The sequence below is a fragment of the Saccostrea cucullata genome, unplaced genomic scaffold (genome assembly GCF_032062105.1).
Source record: "Saccostrea cucullata isolate Sc308-1 unplaced genomic scaffold, CSIRO_AGI_Scuc_v1 ctg503, whole genome shotgun sequence".
Lineage (NCBI taxonomy): Eukaryota > Metazoa > Mollusca > Bivalvia > Ostreida > Ostreidae > Saccostrea > Saccostrea cuccullata.
In genome coordinates, this window is record NW_026935642.1 from 197233 (window position 1) to 220107 (window position 22875).

The 22875-nt window shown below is 36.0% G+C and overlaps 3 protein-coding genes across 3 annotated transcripts; 2 read left to right on the forward strand and 1 right to left on the reverse strand.

Moving 5' to 3' along the window:
* Window positions 1-77: 77 nt before the first annotated feature.
* On the forward strand, window positions 78-4945 carry LOC134243474 (TBCC domain-containing protein 1-like). Its single transcript, XM_062725742.1, has 2 exons — window positions 78-220; window positions 3026-4945. The coding sequence occupies exon 2, from the start codon at window positions 3054-3056 to the stop codon at window positions 4764-4766; it is 1713 nt and encodes a 570-aa protein (XP_062581726.1). The 5' UTR covers window positions 78-220; window positions 3026-3053; the 3' UTR covers window positions 4767-4945.
* A 1009-nt stretch (window positions 4946-5954) lies between these two features.
* Window positions 5955-8537, forward strand: LOC134243476 (methyltransferase-like protein 22). The gene is made up of 7 exons (XM_062725743.1): window positions 5955-6043; window positions 6257-6421; window positions 6692-6732; window positions 7011-7155; window positions 7387-7515; window positions 7932-8006; window positions 8434-8537. The coding sequence occupies exons 1-7, from the start codon at window positions 5968-5970 to the stop codon at window positions 8535-8537; spliced, it is 735 nt and encodes a 244-aa protein (XP_062581727.1). The 5' UTR covers window positions 5955-5967.
* Window positions 8538-10832: 2295 nt separating this feature from the next.
* LOC134243478 (alpha-L-fucosidase-like) lies at window positions 10833-22875 on the reverse strand. Its single transcript, XM_062725745.1, has 8 exons — window positions 22499-22875; window positions 20501-20607; window positions 18632-18762; window positions 18245-18378; window positions 14055-14152; window positions 13711-13843; window positions 13384-13557; window positions 10833-13165 (listed from the first exon to the last, which is right to left on the reverse strand). The coding sequence occupies exons 1-8, from the start codon at window positions 22834-22836 to the stop codon at window positions 12907-12909; spliced, it is 1374 nt and encodes a 457-aa protein (XP_062581729.1). The 5' UTR covers window positions 22837-22875; the 3' UTR covers window positions 10833-12906.

Consider the following 22875-nt stretch of genomic DNA (forward strand, 5'->3'; position numbering starts at 1 on the left):
TGATGTAAACAAACTGATAGAATCCCGATCCCGACAATTACAGGAAGAACGAATGTTTTTATGTTTGAATTAGCAAATAATAAGAGTATCACCGAAGCGTTTTAAAATATGGGTTTAAAACAGTGAAATAAATGCACATAACATACATTGAATGAATTTTGTTGTCATGTTGTAGCACGAAATAATAGTAAGGAAAAATGAAGAAAATGTATGAAAAAAGGTAATAATTTGATTATCATTTCAGAAAACTGGCTTTGCTTTGTATGTATATCTAGCATTAAGAGTTCTGTAGTTTTATTTGTTCATCAGATGTACATGAACATCCATTGCTAGCTTTCATTCATTGTTGTGTAGAAATTTCTTAGAAATCTCAGCATTATCTTTTTTTGGTTCTAAAATTTTATTCCCTGAGCATTTGTTCTGAGTCCGTCCGTCCATGTGTAAACCAATGGGTCAATATTTCAGCCAAACTTGCCACAAAGCATCCTTACCCTGCATGATGATTCAAGCTTGTTTGTACTGTTGAATCTGCATGTAACAGGAATGCAGAAAATGTATGACTGGACAAGGAATCGAACCTTGGACTTCTGTGTCACTAGCCAGGTGTTCTACTGACAGAGCTATCCAGACGGATATCTGAGGCCAGAACCATATTACCAGTCTTCACGAAAACTCACTGGTCCGAAGACCGAGGCCAGTGAATTTTGATGTCGGGTCAATGAAAATCAAAATTCAAGAAGTCCGATGGGCTTGTTGATTAATATGTTTTACGGTGTGACCGTTGGGGCGAGCGCAGTTGTACCATGAAAAACACTCTAAAAATTGATCAAGCCGCACGAGACATCTCGACTAGCTGTGACGTCACACGACGTCACGGAGCTCGTCGGAGCTTACGGAGACAGCCGAGCGTCTGTTTGAAACTATAGACCTAGTGCAATTTTGGTTGAAAAACTTAATTTGTAGAGTTATTTTTTGTTTCTTTGAAAGATTTCTACAAACTGATCTAGCCTTTATGCTTTACGTTATTATTTATTTATTTATTTATTTGCGCAAAGGACATTGGGTAGTGCAGGAATACTGGGAATGTTGCACAGAGAAATTTGGCTGAGGTATGTACAGATTTCAGTCCGAATTTCCTCTGTTCTTACACGTTAGTCTATTGAGCTTCGCGTTGCTAAAAATCATACACAGTCAATATATATTTTAACTGACTTACTTGCGTAAATTTCATTATTACATAAAAAAAAGAAGAAGCACGTGTTGTTGAATCATATTATTAGAACCACATTATAACATGGATGTATTACGTAACAACCGCAACTAGCTAGTAACTATTAACTTGTACGTAAAATGTGCGAATTTCTAACAAACAACTGAAACGCGACAAAGAATGAAAAGTGGCGGCATTTCTTAAGTTGAAGTACGTAAACATGTATAAATTTACAGTTATGAAAATGTATTTATTATTTAATTAGGGGGCCAGTAAAAAATTTGGTGGGCCAGTAAATTTTGAAAGTTCACTGGTCCGACTGGCCAGTTAGTTTGAAAAGTTTTCGTGAAGACTGTATTACATTCCTTCCTCCTTAAATGGTCGTCACTAGAAGTATAAGGCATGTCCTACTGACCCAGTCCAGGAAATGAGTGGTCTGGTCATGAAAAATATGTGTACTAGACTGATTTGTCATGTTAATGAAATAACTGTTAACACTCATATCAGTCTTTCAAATAAATATTCTGAAAACTTTTGAAGATTTTTTTTCTACCTGGTAATTTGTCAGATTGTAAACACACTTATAGCTCTAAAAAAAAAATCCTTGTATGACACAATTGCTATTTTTAGCTACAGCTTTAATAAACAAGTCGTGATAGAACTTAGTGTCGCTAAGTATCAATGTCGTATAAATAGTTACCGAAAAAAATATTCCGAAATTGATTTACTTGTATTAATATTTAGGATAAAAAAATTATTAAAGTTTGTTGAATGATCTTTAAAGCTTACAGTACTCACATGTCTTGATGAACCTGACTCAACTGGCTTGTTGAAACAATCTCCTAATAGAATTAGCGATTAGCAGTTAATTTGCAGGTTTGGTCAGTGCTAGTAATTTAAGGTCAGGGCTAGTAAAAATTAAGGGAAGTAGCCCTACTGGTCTAGTACTCATAAAAGTTAATGTCATTACAAACCCTGCAATATCCACAGCCCAAACCATTACAAATGGAAAGACACCCTTTTTGAAGGGAAAATTCATATGATTATTTCAAAGTAAGTGGAATATTAAAAAAATCTTAAGAACCACCAGACCTAAACTTATTTGACACCTTCATTACATAGTGGAAATTCAAGTTAATTCAAATTATAACCCCATGGGTTTTCAAATGTATTGGACAGAAAAAGTCATGCATGTATTTATATGGAAACATCCTCAGGTTGTTTAGATTAAAATTTGTTTAAATCGTTACATCCTCCTCTGCCCTTCTTAGGACTACGGAAATAAAAAAAAAAAAATTTTCAATATCAAACCACTCTTAGCCTGGTTCCAGATGCCTTCTGATTGTGCAAGCACAGAAACTGAGAGGCATTTATGGAACCTTCATAAAATATAGTTTTAAATTTCACATATATGTATTAAAATAAATGTTTAATCTAGAAATTTTCTTGGAGAGCATTCTTGCCCCATTGACTCCCATATTCACCCCTCAAGCCCTAATGTCTATCAATCATTTCCATTTTTCCCCTTTACATGAAAAGGGTATTAAATCAAAACAAATAGATAAATCCCTGAAGTGATTTGGCTTCATTCTGCTTCATTATTAGAGTTCTAGTCTATGGAATATAGTTCAACCTGACTAAACTGTTGTGAGGACCTGTCTTGAGAATCGATTAGAGCATTCCAACTAATTTCATTGATGAACCTTATATGAATCATTTAATCAAAATTTGGTTGATTTAAATTCACATCAGTCATCATAATCAGAATCAGACAAACCAAAGTCTATTAATAATTTATATTATGTTTTTTAACAGATTGTTTGGCCTGATGTAGACCCCCGTCATGCAGACAAGAACTGAAGTATCCCCAAGCCTGTGGGTGAAGTCTGAGCCTTTTAGCTATGGAGCGTTTCCAATCGCACCTCATCCAAGACTGGCATATAATAATGTAAAGAAGATAGTGATATATGCAAAAAACAAAGGATCCTCAGGATTCCCTAAATTGAATTATTCAGTGTGGAGACACATTGCTTGCAACAAATTACACTTATCAGAGGACTTGGCATGGATATATTTTTCAACTTGTCATCTTTTAAGTGAGGACTTGTCAGCCATTGAAAGAGTGGAATGGGATCAATGGTTTACAGAGTGTACCCAGCAGTCTGAAGTGGATGAACTTCGTTCACAAGTTTCTGTAGGCACTCTAAAATTTGTTTTGTATCTTTACATCCAGCAACTTCACAAAGTCTCACTTAAAGCTTCGTTAGTAGCAGGAGACGAATGGCCGAGTCTGAAGAATTCTCAGGAACTGGAAAGCTCTGGAAGAGGCACACCAAGAGGCAACAAAACCTTGGATGACCACAGCCATATGTTATTTGTTCAGCACAACATTCAGGAGATTTTGGAGCTTCTTGTGGAACCTGAAAATTACAGTCAAATTCATCCAGCTGAATCGGCACTGACCGTTGAGGCTGTGGAAGCTATGGGGTTTCTCATCGCTGGTTCAATTGACAAATGTCGATCTTTAATCCCATTACAAGACATTGCTACGTTGCAGACTGTTCAACACAAGAGTGGCTTTTCTAAAATGACAAGGACTTTTAATTTACGTAAATTAAGCACCTGGCTTAAAGATTCTTTGGTTCAGAATCCGTTTGGAATATCTTCATGTATTGCTAATGGGCGTCGTCTGTCTTGGCCAATGGCTGGAGAGGATAAGGAGGCCATGGCAGAGTCAACAACAAAGAGAGGCAAGATAGCAACCAATGCACATGTTGTTCCTAAAGAGCAAGTGAGAGGTAACAAAATCATCATCATGAGTCAGGTCAGCAAGCAGACGATCGCAAGGAGTTCAGGCACACTGGAAGGAAGCAGTGTTAAAATTCACAGAAGCCATTATTCCTATTTGTATCTTCTATCACCTCTTAGGTCAGTCACCATTGAAAAGTGTCGTAACAGTACTGTGATATTGGGACCTATCGAAATCGCTTTATATATCAGTCACTGTGAGAACTTGACAGTGATTTCTGTGGCCCGTAATGTCATGATCAGTGGAAGTACCTCATGCACTCTGCATCTCCTCACCCCTAATCGACCAGTCATTCTAGGAGGAAATGAATCAATTACTCTGGCCCCTTATCACACATTTTACGGAACCTTGGAGGAGCAGATGTCTAAAAGTGGGATCGGGATTAGTCGGAATTTGTGGGATCAACCCCTCTGTATCGGTCCAGATCATAAGGACACCACCCCAGTCTGGGAAACATTGTCTACACAAGATTTCTTCACCTTCAATGTTCCTTTTGAAATTGAGGGAAAGACGAGGAGCATTCCGATGCCTTTGCCTCCAAAGTATCAAAAAGCCATCAGTCAACGTCAGAAGCAGATAGATTCTTGGCAGAAAACAGTGAAAGAGTCAGGATTGTCAAAAGAACAGAGAAAGGATTTTCAGAAACTTGTGGAATCTCGTTTCCATGTTTGGCTTTCAGAAACCGGTCACAAGCGTGAATTAGATAGTCTTGTAGTGCCTTTACAAAATCAAACACTGAAAAAGTGATCTTGTGATAAACATATTTTATGTCCTTACCTGAATGATGAAGCAGGAAGTATTTACTAGTAAACAACTGTATGAACATACTGCATGATTTTTTAGACTAATGAATTGTACTAGATTTTAAAGATTGCTAGCCTAAGGATAACATATATTTTGTATGACATGGTTTTAAGATCTAAAGAAATTCCATTAAAGGATTCCATTACCAGTGATTAATAAATTATTTTAGAAATGGTGTTCAACATTGTTTTGACTTCTGAATCATAGTTTTGACTGAGTTTCCATGTTGGCAAATTTAATATTTTTTCCAGCAAATGCTCTTAATGCAATAGATAAACTTCAAGTCAAATTGAAATCTATGTTCAGGCTTTGTGATAAGGATCCTGTATATCTTGCACACTTACAAGTTTATAATTCTGTGAGGTTTTTATCAATGCAGATGATTATTATGTGATTAATCATCACATAATAATCATCTGCATTGATAAAAACCTCACAGTTTGACCAAAATCAGGGGACGCTTTGACCAAAATAAGGGAGCGGTTTTGTTGTATCATATTTCTATAAAATATGTCAGGGGGCGCTTTGACCAAAATCTGGGGACATTTTGACCAAAATCATGGTACGCTTTGACCAAAATCTGGGAACGCTTTGACCGGGGCGGTTTTCATTGGGAACGGTTTGACTGGATTTCGATGATTATTATATGTGATGCCATAAAACGGTTGATAAATTGAAATCCATACAAATGCCATATAGTGATATCAAAGCTCATCTGGTTATTAACACATTTGCATTAGGGCATGAACACATTTTCTGCATGTATTTTCCCCATATAAGTAAGCAATATGAATAGTGATTTTTGTTCAACAATACTTCATTGTCTTTGAACAATTAATTTCTGGGGATGCACCCTAATTTAATTATTACTAAACTAGCTTCATAAATAGCTATTTGTGCAAAAAAAATGTTTTTTGAAAATTTTAAAGCGAGTCCTTAAGTATGAAATATTAATTACTTAATTCCTTAAATCGTATAAAAATGGGCACTTCGGTGCCCTTGTATGAGAAATAAACTTCACGTCGATCGAAATCGACAAGGTACGATTTACTTAGGTCCAACCAGCGAAAACGAAAGTGAAAGTCAATTTCACGTTTTCAATGTAAACAAAAGAAGCTTGTCAATCTATTTTAATTTGATAGACATGGAATCTGATGAAAAAGTATTATCAGATGTTCATATAGAGAGTGAAAATGTATCTGTTAATAATGATTACACAGGTATGTAACATTCACAAGCGAATTTTGAAATGCTCAAATGCAAAATGTATTATCATACCTGCGTACTTCAACAATTCTGGAAATAAAGGCTCTATTGAAAGGATGGTAACTGAGTTAACTTTTTTTGTATGTACTGACTTTAATTATTGGATTGCCAATGAAGCCATTATGTAAAAATTGCAAGTCTTATACTGATACACAGAACTGTTTTAGTGAGTAGGTTTTGGTTCCGGGTGTTACCCTGTGGATCATGTGTCAGTACATGTACAGACAGTGAGGAGAGAGGTGGGGTGACCGACTCGGATGGGGATATGGTGCTGAGTAGAAGAACAAACACAGCAAGGGAAGAAGATGAAGAGCAGTATGTTTTAACCATAGGTAACAAACTTGGTTTGTTTCATTACCATGTCATTTGATAAAATTATATCAATTGCTTACTATTGAAACTTATTTCATGAAATGAACTTCATTCTTCAAAATATTAATTATTATCAAGTTGCAGTTAATTGATATTTTTTGTAATTTTTGAGACTATTAAAGAAAAGATAAGATATATTAAGGAATTTGGAAATGAAATGAATTACTGGCAAAATGTAAGTTTTATATAATTAGGAATTTTACTCTTTATATCTGTGTTTTGTCTTTCAGCCCACTCTTTGTCAACTGGACTAAAAGATGTTGGAAAACAGGTTAAATTCTCAGTTAAAAGTTGTGCCAAACTGTGTACTTAATTTCAAACAACTCTAAAAACATGTACATTGCAAAACTCAAAAGTCCTACTGTCTTGGCCAGACAATTATCTTGATCCTGTTAGCCAAAAATTAATTGAAATTTCAATTTTTCTGAATTCAATATAAAATGCATATCTTTATATATGATCAAAGTTATCATAAAGTCTTGGCTACTTAGATTCAGTATAGGTAATTGCAACCTGGCAATGATTTACTTATAACTGACTGTATTATAGCTGTGGCATGGATCCCTTGTTTTAGCTGACTATCTGATACACATCCAAGATGAGCTACAAGATAAAACAGTGGTGGAGCTGGGAGCAGGAACAGGATTAGCTGGCATTACTGCTTCATTCTTTGCTAAAAATGTTCTTTGTACAGGTACAAAAAGTTGTTTTTTTAGTAAACTGTAAACAATCTATATCTGCAACAGCTTTAATTGGGATTAAAATCCATCTGCAGCTATGATATTTGTGGCTCAGAAAACACATAGATAGTGATACTCAATTAAGCAAGTACTATATCTAATTTTTATAAGAAATATTGATAAAGAATCTTAGTTTTCTTGTTTACAAATGTCATGTTAATTCCTGGAAATTTATCAAAAATTAGATGTAGGAGAAGGTGTGTTAAGATTAACAGAACATAACTTGGACCAGAATTGGAACTGTCTGGATCTTATGAAAAAGAAAAATTACAGAATCTGTCAGCTAAACTGGATGTCTGAAAATCTAGTTACAGGTAATTCTCTATAAAGTTTTTGAACAGGTCAATCCCCAATGAATTTTAAAACCTATTTAAACAGAACTTGCTTGAATATTGTAGTCAGAATAAATACTAACTTTTAAGAAAATATGATGTGAGATTTGCATTACCTAGACTGATAACATTTGTTGAGGTGAGCTTTGTAATCTTTGATTACCTGTGTTTTATGCTCATCTGTGTCTGGGACTTGTGTGAGCTTTTATCACAAAAGAGTGTCAGAGGTCCATCTGTCTAGCATCTTTAAACTCTTTTCAGTTTCTTCTCCAGAATTACCATGAAGCCATATATTGGATGAAGGGAATTCATATTATTTTATTTTAGTGAAACACGTTTACAATTGTGTCATGAAGTTCTATATTATACATTAGAATAAACTTTGATAACAATTTTAGACTGTGGAAAATATACCATGACAGAAGAAGACATCAGTTTGTTAAATATTGCCCAGATCTTTATAGCAGGTGACGGTAAGCCTGATCGGTAATGTATTTATTTACTCATTTCAAATTCAAGTAAATTAGTATATTTGATTTAGTGTAAAAGGTAAATAAAAAAAACTAAATATAAATAACGTAACGGGAGAGGAGAAAATGCAGCGGACCAGACCGGGATTCGAACCCGGGCCCCTTGAAACTCCTGTCAGGTGCTCTACCAACTGAGCTATCTGGCCACCGGCAATCGAACCCGGCTGACCGCCACATTCACAATATATATAGAATTGCGCTGCAGGCTAGTTTCTTTGTTATTGTTTCTTTCCTTTACTGTTACTTTGTTATTATTTCATTTATGTAACAGTTAATTAACTTTGTAATGTCAAATTAATGAATTTTATGTTGTATAATTTAATATTTCAATTTCTCTGCTCAATTCCTGATTTTATGTGTCTTTTTTCAGTTGTGTATGACAATGAACTGACAATGGCTTTCTTTAACACAGTGTACAGACTTATGTCAAAACCACCTTCAAAGTCACTGTACATTAGCATGGAGAAAAGGTAGTTCTTTGTACACGTCTTGTTGATTTTTGCATATTTCTTTTAAATGAATGTAAAGTTATTAAAATTTCAATGTAATTGCAGTCAACAGTTAAAGAACAGTTGAATTTCGCTTTCTCAAACTCCAAAATTTAATACCATGCTAGGTCGAAGCGAGTTGAAATTCCCAACAATATTATACTTAAAACTTGTCAAAAATAAATATTTAGAACACTAGAAAATATCGAAATATTTTCGTGCTCTTATTTTACCAGTTCCGAATACCCATTTTAAACACTATTATAAATTCACTCTTCGTTGTTTTCTTCATTGTAAACGTGACTTATTATACCCGCGCTTGAAATATAGGAAGACGGGGTATATAGTAATGGAATGTTTGTCCATCCATCCGTCTGTACGTCTAGCTGTCTGTACGTCCGTCCGTCTAATACGCTCTAAGGTATCCATTTCTTATCCGCAACCGCTCTTCTGCCACTGAATGAAGTTTAATGAGGCTTTACAGAATTTAATGACTCGTTCACAGAATCTTTGTTTAACAGTGACAGAGTGCACCCATTCTTTTTTGGATCTGGCACATAATTTGGGCTCCCTGAGAAAAACATAGATACTGCCCTTCTTTGTAATATTGAAAGGTATATCCATCTCTTATCCGCAATTCCTCCTATACCACTAAATACGATTTAATGATACTTTCACCGATTCTTTATTACATTGTGACCTTTTATTTTACTTTTTGATCTGACACTTATTTCGGGTCTCCCAGAGCAAAACATGGATTTTGTCATAAATAATCATAAAGGAGGTGTGGGGTATCATTAAAATAAGCTCAGTGCCAACAGTACCACTAGTTTCTCTTCAACCTTTCGAAATACAAATAATTTATTGGTAAGCAATTAATTTAACTTTTCTTGGGCATGCCAATGGATAACGTCTGGGGCATATATTTTTTAATTTAGGGTTGAATTGAATAAGAATCTCTAGGTTATCCGGAACTCGTCGGCTTATTCGTAACTGGTAAAATGGACACCTATGGTAACTTGCGAAATAAATTTTTTTGAGGGAAGGTTGAACTTTTATGAAACAATATTTAATTCCACAAGTCATCAAACTACCTTGATGAAACATTGGATTTTGAAACAATGCCTAGTATAATTATAGCACCGCCGAATCATTTTCTTATTCGGAACTGGTCAAATAACTGTACAACTGTAGGAGTAGCTTTTAATAAAATTTTACAGAATTTTCAATTTAAATTACTATGGCAACATAAATCAACAAAAGCAAAAACACAAAACTGATAATTATGTATCTCAGTGTAGTCTGCTTGTGTGCCAAGTTATATGAAAATCAGACCAAAACTGTAGGACTTTGAATGTATTTCAAAAAATTTCTATTTTTAGTAACCATGGAAAAACCATGCATCGAAATAAAAAAACGGTATACAGAATTATGTATCTTAGTGTAATCTACTTGTGTGCCAAGTTATATTGAAATCAGACTTAAACTGTAGAAGAAGTAGCATTTTGAATGATTTTCACAGAAAATTTCTATTTTTAGTAACCACGGCAACACCTTCTATTGAAATTAAAAAAACCGATACACAGAATTATGTATCTTAGTGTAGTCTACTTGTGTGCCAAGTTACATTGAAATCAGACCAAAACTGTAGGAGGAGTACCGTTTTGAAAAATTGTTTACAGACAGACAGACAGCTAGATGGACAACGGACGCATTACTATCGCATAAGCTGTCTCTGACCAGTAGAGCTAAAAATTATGTTCTAAAAAAAGAAAATGTTTGCAGACTTACATGTATGAGCATTTCCATGATACCAAAGCTCAACTGTAACAAATGATAAAATAAAATACAAAACTAAGACAAATACAATGTATATATTTGAAAAATAATGTAAGTACTGATCCACATGTATATTCAAAAGACAAAATAAAGACATATTACAATGTAATGGAATTATGATAAGCATTTACTGAATACATACATGTACACTTCAATATATATTTAATATAAATTTTAGTACAAATGTACTAAACTGAAGGAAGATCAGTACCTATTTCAAAAGCATTCACAGAATTTTCTAATTGAACCCTGTATATAAAGAATCATGTTTCTACAGCAAGTATAGTCTACAAAGTTTTAATGAAATTGTACTAAAAACTGTACGAGTAACCCTTCAAAATAATTCTACAGAAATTTGGATTTAAAGAAACCATTGCAACACCATTTATTGAAATCACAAATAAGTAAACACAATAATATATTTGGGTATCTTTTTTTTCAAAATTGGACCAAACCTTGTAAGGCCAAGCATTCTGTTGGATTTTATCAGAATATCAGATGGACAATGAAAACCCTACCATTACAAAATCTCTTCTGATCTCTGACTAGCAGAACTGAAAATTAAGTACACTGCACTACATGCTATGTGGACAAGATTTAAACCTTACTACAGTCCATCTATAAAAGTGGTGCACATGTAGAGTGCATACCAAAACATTTTAAAAATCATTTGAATTCATGGTTGGATTTTGTATATATGATTGAACTACAAAGCATATATATATATACTACTAGTAAAAAAAATAAATTTTAGATATGTTCATGAATATATGCCAGCTTTACATCAGGTAAGGTGTATACTTCATAGATGGCTTGGTGAAAAGTAAAAAATTTGAACATTTTATACCTGATGTTCATTTACATGTTCAGAGACTAAAAAAAATATCATAAAAATATTATTACGCAACAAGTCTTTAGTCAAATGACCAAATAACAGTTGATACAAAAAATTTTAACTACCGGTATTCTAATTTTACAATTTCTGGAATGTAACTAAGGATATCCTTTGGATTAAACTGAACTTTGTGATTCTTTAAATTCTCAAGAGGTACTCCAAAATTCAAACAAGAGGCCCATGGGCCACATCGCTCACCTAAGCACTAAGGGTAGGAAAAAGTAGAAAATGGCTTTTTATAGTAAAGTTTAAATCCAAAAGTAGTCCCATGACCAATCATGGATTTGCTATTTTTTAGAAAATGATTTTTATAGAATTTTCCTATATATATCTTTAAAAACTTTGGTCGGCCATTTTGGCCCCGCCCTACCCCTGGGGCTCATGATTTGAACAAATTTGAATCTACACTACTTGAGCATGCTTCCATATAAATATGATGAATTATGGCTTTGTCATTCTTGAGAAGAAGATGTTTAAAGAATTTTCCCATATATTTCTATGTAAAAGTTTGGTCGGCCATTTTGGCCCCGCCCTACCCCCGGGGGTCATGATTTGAACAAACTTGAATCTACACTACTTGAGCATGCTTACATATAAATATGATGAATAATGGCTTTGTCATTCTTGAGAAGAAGATTTTTAAAGAATTTTCCTATATATTTCTATGTAAAACTTTGGTCGGCCATTTTGGCCCCGCCCTACCCCCGGGGGTCATGATTTGAACAAACTTGAATCTACACTACTTGAGCATGCTTCCATATAAATATGATGAATTATGGCTTTGTCATTCTTGAGAAGAAGATGTTTAAAGAATTTTCCTATATATTTCTATGTAAAACTTTGGTCGGCCATTTTGGCCCCGCCCTACTCCCGGGGGTCATGATTTGAACAAACTTGAATCTACACTACCTGAGCATGCTTCCATATAAATATGATGAATTATGGCTTTGTCATTCTTGAGAAGAAGATTTTTAAAGAATTTTCCTTTGTATTTCTATGTAAAAGTTTGGTCGGCCATTTTGGCCCAGCCCTACCCCCAGGGGTCATGATTTTAACAAACTTGAATCTACACTACCTGAGGATGTTTCCCCATAAGTTTCATCTTTCCTGGCACAGTGGTTCTTGAGAAGAAGATTTTTAAAATATGCCACCAAATTTTCATTAATTCCCAATTATCTCCCTTGAACGAGGGCATAGCCCTTCATTTTAACAAACTTGAATCCCCTTCACCCAAGAATACTTTGTGGCAAGTTTGGTTGAAACTGGCCCAGCGGTTCTTGAGAAGAAGTCGGAAATGTGAAAAGTTTACAGACAGACGGACAGATGGACAGCTAGACAGACGGACAGACAGACGGACGCCGGACAAAATGTGATCAGAAAAGCTCACTTGAGCTTTCAGCTCAGGTGAGCTAAAAATTATACCCGGTAAATCTACAGTAAATACCCTGTCTAATCTGACATACATTGGGATTTTGCATTTGAATGACTGGGTGTTGAATTGCACAGTGTGTAAGAAAACACAAAAAATAGTCAAAATGGAAATGTAAATCAAGGTTGGAATTCACTTTGAAATGGATTGTAGAGCTGTGTTGGATAAAACAGTTTTCAGTACACTAAGAGTTTATTGGTTTTTGAGATTCTCCATTTTGATGACCCATGCCCATTTGCATGGCATTTTATTGGGTGGTAATGTCGGGAACTCTACAGCCATGGCAACATTTTTGAATATTGACCATTTTAATGGTTCCTTGACACCTATCATGGTGACCTTGGTGGTTGTCATGGGAACTGGAACACCTAAGAGAAGTCTATTATCCTCAGGCCACGTGGTGACGATGCCATACACCACCGTGGCATTTCCTTGCTTCTTTGTGGTGTACCTAAAATCAGACATGATTACATGAATCTTCTCTCCTAGCATGCTCAATATAAATCTCCACTTGAAGGAAAAAAATGAATACCCCTTAAATGAAAATCAATTTACAGAGAAACCAAAGAAAAACATCATCTGAATTTTATAGCATGTACTTTATCATTACTGACACCAGTATATCAATGCTAACTTGGGTGTATATTATTGGGTCTACATAAATCTTACCAAATCCCATGAAATGTTATGTTGTCTGTGCCTTCAATCCAAGGCTGGGTTTCATAAATGGCCTCCCCATTGACCTTGAGCCACTGACCCATTTGTCTGAGTCTCTCCTCAAAAACAGGAATGATAACTCCATCCGCTGTTGGTCCAACATTGATCAAGATATTTCCACCAAAACTAGAATTAGAGAAGAACGATAAAAAGTTGCTAAAGACGTGATGTAAATTCACCTTTTGTACATCCAACTAGTGAAGACTTTTTTCAGATACCATGTTGTATTTTGCATTGTACCTCCAGATTTGAATAATGATACTTAACTTCCAAACTCACCTAATGGTCTGTGCAATCTCTGTCAAGAGTTCCTCAATTGTTAGAACATCTTCTATCTGGATTTTACGACGATGTGTCCATGCCTTCTTGTCAACCGTCATGCAGTTCTCCCATTTGTGCTTGAAGATTTTTCCTGTAAAAAAATTATTTAATATGTATAGATTTATTTCATTGGCAATGTCCCATGCACAGTTCAAGAGGATCTGGAGAGAGGGGTCAAGATCTGAATCCACACGTGAGTTTAAGGATGAAACAATCCTGCAAAATTAGACCTGTACGTGCAAGACAAATATTTACCCATTACTGTTCAACAAGAGGTGGAACTGCAGATCTTTTTTTTATACCTGGTTTGAACTTGTCCTGGCAGTTCCAGAAGCTTCCATGTTTACAGTTAGCATCTTTTCCCCAGCGGTCATTGGTTACTACTGTGTCTTTCACTGGGCTACAACAAAATCAACCTGCCATCAACAACACATTCAAACTGCCATCAATCCCCTCAAAGACATAGGGCTATACGACACAATCAAACTGTCATCAGTCCCCTCAAAGACATAGGGCTATACAACACAATCAAACTGCCATCAGTCCCCTCAAAGACATAGAGCTATACAACACACTCAAACCGCCATCAGTCCCCTCAAAGACATAGGGCTATACAACACCATCAAACTGTCAACATTCCCCTCAAAGACATATTAGGGCTATACAACACCATCAAACCGCCATCAGTCCCCTCAAAGACATAGGGCTATACAACACCATCAAACCGCCATCAGACCCCTAAAAGACATAGGGCTATACAACACCATCAAACCGCCATCAGTCCCCTCAAAGACATAGGGCTATACAACACCATCAAACCGCCATCAGTCCCCTAAAAGACATAGGGCTATACAACACAATCAAACTGTCATCAGTCCTTAGTCCCCTCAAAGACATATGGCTATACAACACAATCAAACCGCCATCAGTCCCCTCAAAGACATAGGGCTATACAACACAATCAAACTGTCATCAGTCCCCTCAAAGACATAGGGCTATACAACACAATCAAACTGCCATCAGTCCCCTCAAAGACATAGGGCTATACAACACACTCAAACCCCCATCAGTCCCCTCAGAGACATAGGGCTATACAACACCATCAAACTGCCATCAGTCCCCTCAAAGACATAGGGCTATACAACACCATCAAACCACCATCAGTCCCCTCAAAGACATAGGGCTATACAACACAATCAAATTGTCATCAGTCCCCTCAAAGACATAGGGCTAGACAACACAATCAAACTGCCATCAGTCCCCTAAAAGACATAGGGCTATACAACACAATCAAACTGTCATCAGTCCCCTCAAAGACATAGGGCTATACAACACAATCAAACTGTCATCAGTCCCCTCAAAGACATAGGGCTATACAACACAATCAAATGGCCATCAGTCCCCTTAAAGACATAGGGCTATACAACACAATCAAATGGCCATCAGTCCCCTCAAAGACATAGGGCTATACAACACAATCAAACCACCATCAGTTCCCTCAAAGACATAGGGCTATACAACACAATCAAACTGTCATCAGTCCCCTCAAAGACATAGGGCTATACAACACAATCAAACTGTCATCAGTCCCCTCAAAGACATAGGGCTATACAACACAATCAAACTGTCATCAGTCCCCTCAAAGACATAGGGCTATACAACACAATCAAACCACCATCAGTTCCCTCAAAGACATAGGGCTATACAACACAATCAAACTGTCATCAGTCCCCTCAAAGACATACAGTACCGACCAGACCCAACCTGACACAAAGCAGTCCCAGAGCAGTCCCGGGGACTGCTTTCTGGGACTGCTTAAGCAGTCCCACAGCGGTCCCAGAGCAGTCCCACAGCAGTCCCAGAGCGGTCCCAGCGGTCCCAGAGAGCAGTCCCAGCAGTCCCAGTGGGCGGGGTTTATTAATTTAATGGGCGGAGCTAACTCAGAAATGAGATTTGCAATAAACAATGGAACTATAAAAGGCAGTAGAAATTGATTCTGGGTAGTATGCCGGGACTCCTTACATGTATGCGAAGGTCATTTATGAACAGTACGCGCATAGAAACAAATTGAATTATTATTTATTGGAGGAAGAAGGGTTTCACACGTACATGTATGAATTAAACTGAACATGAACATTTAATCACAATTATCGGAAGTATCAAATTAATAATTCAATTTCTTTATTTTCTGTGATTTATACTGTGTCCCATTTATTTTTTATACAGAAAATTAAACGTGAATTAATTATTTTCCACCAGTAAGAATTAGATTTAAATAGATCTCATCATTATATGGCCAATTTCCATCCTAGCTGGATTTTAGAAAATTCTTTTTTAATTTTGCCGAGTATTTTTTTCAGTCATGATTATTTTTACTGACATGTCAATTTAATTATGGTTAATATCTCTATCTCTATAATACTCAGTTTTAAGCGTTTTATTTGTAAATGTTAGAATGTACATATCTAATTCACCAGAATGGAACCATCAGATTATGTTCAAAATTAATTAATCCTGAAAGAAATTCAAACACATTTTAGTAATCAATTTTATTTTTGCATTATATACCGGTAGATGGAAATTAGGGTCATTGTTGACCAGCATGTTCAATGATCTGAAACGCTGATACGTATACCAAAATAGCATGCACTGATTTTCTGCCCTAGGGCGATTGAAACCGCGGGTGTTGATACCAAGTAATAAACATTAATCGGCCAGGTACATGTAAACACAATCAAAAGAAAAAAGAAATTAATTACAATTCCCGGTATTTTCAACTCTTTATTTATAAAATAAATGTTCTCTTTTGATAACTTGTTTATAAATTAAAAACTACCGGTAATTCATTAATAAATTCTCCATTGATTATTCAAATTGTTTGCGCTATGGAAGAATGGTAGCATAATTTATTTCATGGTCATTTAATAAACTGTTAGGCTTTATTTTAGGGCTCCATGGGATACTTTTCTAGAGTGGTGCTCGTAAAACATGAAGCTTTTCAATTAAAAATATTATATCTAACTGTATAAGGATTATTTTTAAATAGTGTCAATGCAAATTTTGAGTGCACATATTTTTACAATAAATAATAAAATAGACCTACATGTAGATATTTTTTTCTCATAAACCTGTAGTTTATTTTTTAGGGATAAAAATCTACTTCTGACTTCCTTATTTAATAACTTTATTTTTAAAAAAATATTTGTGTAAATGTACAGTCTCTGAAAATATTAATTAACTATAATAATCTCTTCTTATGGAAAGATTGTAAGAAATCCTTTCTTTTTTAATAGTTTAAACTCCTCTCTGCTGCTAGTAAACAAAACAAGTGGGAGCCTGCAAATTCAGAATACACAAAGGGGCGGAGCTATCATGTCACTCAGAACTTCTTTCACGCATGAGTGAACAAAGCAGTCCCAGAAAGCAGTCCCAGGGACAGCTGGGACTGCTTGGTCTGCTTTTTAGAGCAGTCCCAGGGCAGTCCCATAGCAGTCCCACAGCGGTCCCAGAGCAGTCCCATAGCAGTCCCAGAGCGGTCCCAAAGCAGTCCCGGGGACTGCTTTCTGGGACTGCTTTGGTGTCAGGTTGGGTCTGGTCGGTACTGTAGGGCTAGACAACACAATCAAACTGTCATCAGTCCCCTCAAAGACATAGGGCTATACAACACAATCAAACTGTCATCAGTCCCCTCAAAGACATAGGGCTATACAACACAATCAAATGGCCATCAGTCCCCTTAAAGACATAGGGCTATACAACACAATCAAATGGCCATCAGTCCCCTCAAAGACATAGGGCTATACAACACAATCAAACCACCATCAGTTCCCTCAAAGACATAGGGCTATACAACACAATCAAACTGTCATCAGTCCCCTCAAAGACATAGGGCTATACAACACAATCAAACCACCATCAGTTCCCTCAAAGACATAGGGCTATACAACACAATCAAACTGTCTTCAGTCCCCTCAAAGACATAGGGCTATACAACACAATCAAACTGTCATCAGTCCCCTCAAAGACATAGAGCTATACAACACAATCAAACTGCCATCAGTCCCCTCAAAGACATAGGGCTTTACAACACAATCAAACTGCAATCATTCCTCTCAAAGACATAGGGCTATACAACACAATCAAACTGTCATCGGTCCCCTCAAAGACATAGGGCTATACAACACAATCAAACTGTCATCAGTCCCCTCAAAGACATAGGGCTATACATTGAACACAATCAAATGGCCATCAGTACCCTCAAAGACATAGGGCTATACAACACAATCAAACTGTCATCAGTCCCCTCAAAGACAGGACACAATTTGCCATCATTCCCTCCAACACTCCCAAAGGTTTACTAAATATTAAATCTATCCTTCCTATTATAGCATTCTTATTTGGTGAAAAAGAGTTACTTTAATATCTTTTAAAAAGATTTTGAATACACATCTGTATGAATAGTGTCTGTTATGCATAAATTTCAAATTCTTACCTGTCATTAAAGAGCCAGGCCAAGAATTCCGTTGAGTTCCAGTAAGTACTATTTTCATTCCAGTCTCCATCTGACCAGACCACCTCAGGTTTATACCTGTTTACAAGCTCGTACAGCTCAGGTAAGGCTTTGTTCTACAAACATTGAACAAAGAATTGTGAGCTTGAAGTCCTGAATTAATTTTGAAACATTCAAAGCTTTAGTAAGAATTACCACTCTACAAATTTCATTATGATCCTTGTAAGACAACTGTTGGTCACTCCTAGTTCAATTATTTTGCCAATCTGTTTGGAGTTCCCTGTTCCTAATCAAGAAGTCTAATTACATTTAAACAATTTCACTTACCCAAACAAAATTCTCCTGTTATAATTATATACATGTACTTACCCGAACAAAATTTTGTGTTTTGTGCTTGTTGGCTACATCTTGTAGATACAGAGGGTTGTAAAACTCAAAAAGAGAATGGTAAACTCCAAAGTGAATGTCTGTCCTGTTCCTTATGGAGTCTGCCAGGGCACCTTTAAGACATATAATACTTCTACATTGACAGATTACAAGTAAATACTAAAAGAGATACACAGGAGAAATGAGCTTCGAGACCAGTGGCTGCAGAATTATAGCCTTCTGAGACAGGAATTTCAGATAGACCTATCTAGGGTTTGTCTGAGACAGGAATTTCAGATAGACCTATCCTGGGTTTGTCTGAGTTAGGAATTTCAGATAGACCTATCCTGGGTTTGTCTGAGTTAGGAATTTCAGATAGACCTATCTAGGGTTTGTCTGAGTTAGGAATTTCAGATAGACCTATCTAGGGTTTGTCTGAGTTAGGAATTTCAGATGAGACAGGAATTTCAGATAGATCTATCTAGGGTTTGTCTGAGTTAGGAATTTCAGATAGACTTATCTAGGGTTTGTCTGAGTTAGGAATTTCAGATAGACCTATCTAGGGTTTGTCTGAGTTAGGAATTTCAGATAGACCTATCTAGGGTTTGTCTGAGTTAGGAATTTCAGATAGACCTATCTAGGGTTTGTCTGAGTTAGGAATTTCAGATAGACCTATCTAGGGTTTGTCTGAGTTAGGAATTTCAGATAGACCTATCTAGGGTTTGTCTGAGTTAGGAATTTCAGATAGACCTATCTAGGGTTTGTCTGAGTTAGGAATTTCAGATAGACCTATCCTGGGTTTGTCTGAGTTAGGAATTTCAGATAGACCTATCCTGGGTTTGTCTGAGTTATGAATTTCAGATAGACCTATCTAGGGTTTGTCTGAGACAGGAATTTCAGATAGACCTATCCTGGGTTTGTCTGAGTTAGGAATTTCAGATAGACCTATCCTGGGTTTGTCTGTGTTGATTTTCTGTCCTAGAGATCTACAGTTCTGCAGCAACTAGACCTTGAGGATCAATCTTAAACAGATGTTATTTTTACCAGCAAAAGGTAGGCATATCCTACAAGAAACTAATTCAGATCTAATTCCTTCTTCATCTTTACAAATTAAGTTGAAGCTAACATACCCAAAAAATATTCAAGTACAGGTATCAAATAAGGTGTACGTACAATGTAGGTGGCATGCACAGTATGTGGCAAAGGATAGAGGAAGATGGAGAAGCTTGATGAAGCCTTATGTCCCATCCGGGATGAAGAGGATAAGTAAGTACAATGTATTAATAAGATGGTCAACATCACAATTTGTTATACCCTTATAAATAGCTATATATTTATTACTAATAAAAAGTCCAACAAAAGAAATATGTCTAACAATTTCACTGCTTCGTCACAAGTAATGTCACTGCTTCGTCACAAGTAATTATCGTTCAGTATCAGTGACACGGAAATAGCCGAAGTTAAGAACTGCAAGAGTTGTTGCTACTAGCAAGAAAGAAGGGAAGAGTATGTTTTGTGATAAATAATTTTTGTGATATAATAACAATATAATTAATTTTGTTCTTTCTCCGCTATTGTTTTTTATTTACTGGTTAAGTCATAATTTTCCATATAAAGTACCAGGTAATTGATAATATAGTGTGTATTGATTAAATCTTAAGTGACCACTGAAAGGTATAACAAAACAGTTATAGACTGGGATTCGGGCAACATATGATTTGTTGGACCTGAAGGTGAAAATTTTTCCCTTGGCCTGCGGCCTCAGGCAACATTTTCACCTTCAGGTCCAACAAATCATATGTTGCCCTCATACCCAGTCAATAACTGTATATTAGTACTGCGTGTGTACACTATATTACAATTGATCCATACCAACAAGGTCTCTGTGTGGCCCTACATCATAAGCATTCCAGTTAAATGACACTGGGGAGGGCCACAGTGTGTATCCTTCATGATGTTTTGTCACCAACACAACATACCTACAAAGACATAAAATAATGCTACCCAAGACTTGGTTAATGAAGAATGCTTTTTTTTTTTTTTTTTTTTTTACATAATATGATTATGGAACAGGAAAGGAGAAAGTGTATACTACTCTGACTGCCGGGATTAAGAATTGAACCGGGCTAGGACTCCTATACATCTGGTCAAGCAGTCTAGCAGCTGAGCTATCCAGGCTAATATCAATATCCCAGACCATTACATTCCTCCCACCTTAAATTAATTGTCTTTGCCCTTGAAGACACAACCCAATTTGCAAATATTTACTGGCATTGGACTTTTGTCAACTCCAAAGAGCGCTGACTTTTACAGTTGACAGCTTACTTTTACGTTTAGATAATAAAGGGAAGCTCTTTTTTGAAAAAAAAAATATTTAGCTTACATTTAATTAAATGAAAATAATGTAATAAAATAAAGCAATATTAAAAAGTTGCGTAATTACGTGAGAGAATGTGACAGCGAAAATTTAATTCTCACGTATAATAGCATTCCTTAAGATTATATAGAGCAATAACCACAATTCGTGAAAATTTTGTCTCTCTTATCAAAAGTCAATGACTATCTCGCGAAAATAAGGTGTCAGGAAAATATGGTGATCTACAGTAAATGAAAATAATGTGATAAAATAAAGCACATATTAAAAAGTTGCAATGAAGAATCTGACAACCATTCTATAATCCTATAATATTGCCCTTCACATGCTGGTACCCCAAACCACTAGAAAGACTTTTTTATCTGTTGTCAATTATGTCCCTTCATACATGATCGACCCAGACCTGTTTAAATGCAAAAGTAAACCGTCAACTGTAAAAGTTAGTGCTTCTCACAAAAGTCCATTTGTCATATGGCCATCCAGGGTCGGTCAACAGCATCAAATTATTTCTACTTCTGCTGCGGACCCCATCAGTCACTGATGATACGGCCACTTCAGAAAGGAGAAAATGTGTGGCTGGATCAGAAACCATGCACACCTGCAACCCTGTGTCACAATGCAGTCAGGTTCTCAGGATTCAGACCGAGCTACTAAGGCAGATCAAAATATCAAAATTAAGCCCAAACAATTACAGTCATACTGTAACAATACACATATTCAAGACCCTAGTCCCTGTCATTGGATTAGATATACAATGTCTTCTATAAAATAGGGTTACAAGGAACATGTAAGCATAACATGCTTCAATGAATTTACTTTAATTTACAGTAAAATTATTTTCATTCTCTGTAAATTAAGTTAATAGAGAGGTTAAGCATTTGACCGTGTACGTCTACTTGTACGTGTAAACCTAGAAGTGATTTTACACGTACGCGTTACTATCATCGTGTTCTGTTTAAAAAAACTGCACGTGTACCGGTACGTGTAAAACGTCATTTTAGCAAGGCATTTTAAAATCCATTTGTATCAAATAAATCTATGACTCGAAATAAAAAAGATACATTAGATGTACGTAATAAATTCTCAACTTCATACCAAACACCGGCTGAAAAATATATATTATGTAGTTTGAGTTTAAGAAGCTACAAGTTCTCACCTACGTGTACTAGCAAATCTACACGTTATGTACAACTTGTAGAATTACGCGGTATGCAAAACTGATGACGTAAATCGCATTAAACTAGGGGATTTCCCTAGCTACACGTACACGTTGACGTACACGGTCATCTGCTTAACCTCTCTTAGACTAATATTACGTTTATTAATACAATCAAATCAAAATTGTATATTCCGGGCACTTCATTTTCAGTGAGCTTTACTGTGTACTAAACAGATAATTCTAATTTACAAACATATTTCATCTTTTCTAAGATTCTGAGAATCTCTACTTAATATAATATGTATGTATTGTGATTTCAAAGACAAATTAATTATACTTTGCCCCCGACGCCTCGAAGAGATCCGCCCACTTGTCAGGGTCGTAAAAAGTGGCATGGAATTCCGGAGCAAAATCTGCATAAGTGAAATCTTCACGGTAATTGTCCTTCATAAATTTCACAGTTTCTGGGTCCTTGTCAGTTTTCCAGTTATACCAAAACCAGGCACCCTTGAAAGCAGGGACAGAAAACACTCCCCAGTGAAGAAATATTCCTATCTTGGATTCATCATACCACTTCGGCAGCGGTCTTGTATCAAGAGATTCCCAAGTTGGCTCATATTTTGTGGCTATGGAACAAGTCTGTGTAAGTAACAAAATAACTAGACTTACTTTCATTTTTGTAAACTTTGGCACGTGATTGGGAAAGCTTCGGTT

Excerpts from the sequence above, each read along its gene's own strand:
- LOC134243478 (XM_062725745.1), bottom strand. The coding sequence starts at position 22,836 with ATGAAAGTAAGTCTAGTTATTTTGTTACTTACACAGACTTGTTCCATA. Across the intron at positions 18,763-20,500 it reads GCCACACAGAGACCTTGTTG|GTGCCCTGGCAGACTCCATA; the intron begins GTATGGATCAAT and ends TATGTCTTAAAG. Across the intron at positions 13,844-14,054 it reads CCAGGACAAGTTCAAACCAG|GAAAAATCTTCAAGCACAAA; the intron begins GTATAAAAAAAA and ends ATTTTTTTACAG.
- LOC134243474 (XM_062725742.1), top strand. The coding sequence starts at position 3,054 with ATGCAGACAAGAACTGAAGTATCCCCAAGCCTGTGGGTGAAGTCTGAG.
- LOC134243476 (XM_062725743.1), top strand. The coding sequence starts at position 5,968 with ATGGAATCTGATGAAAAAGTATTATCAGATGTTCATATAGAGAGTGAA. Across the intron at positions 6,733-7,010 it reads TAAAAGATGTTGGAAAACAG|CTGTGGCATGGATCCCTTGT; the intron begins GTTAAATTCTCA and ends ACTGTATTATAG. Across the intron at positions 7,516-7,931 it reads GTCTGAAAATCTAGTTACAG|ACTGTGGAAAATATACCATG; the intron begins GTAATTCTCTAT and ends TAACAATTTTAG.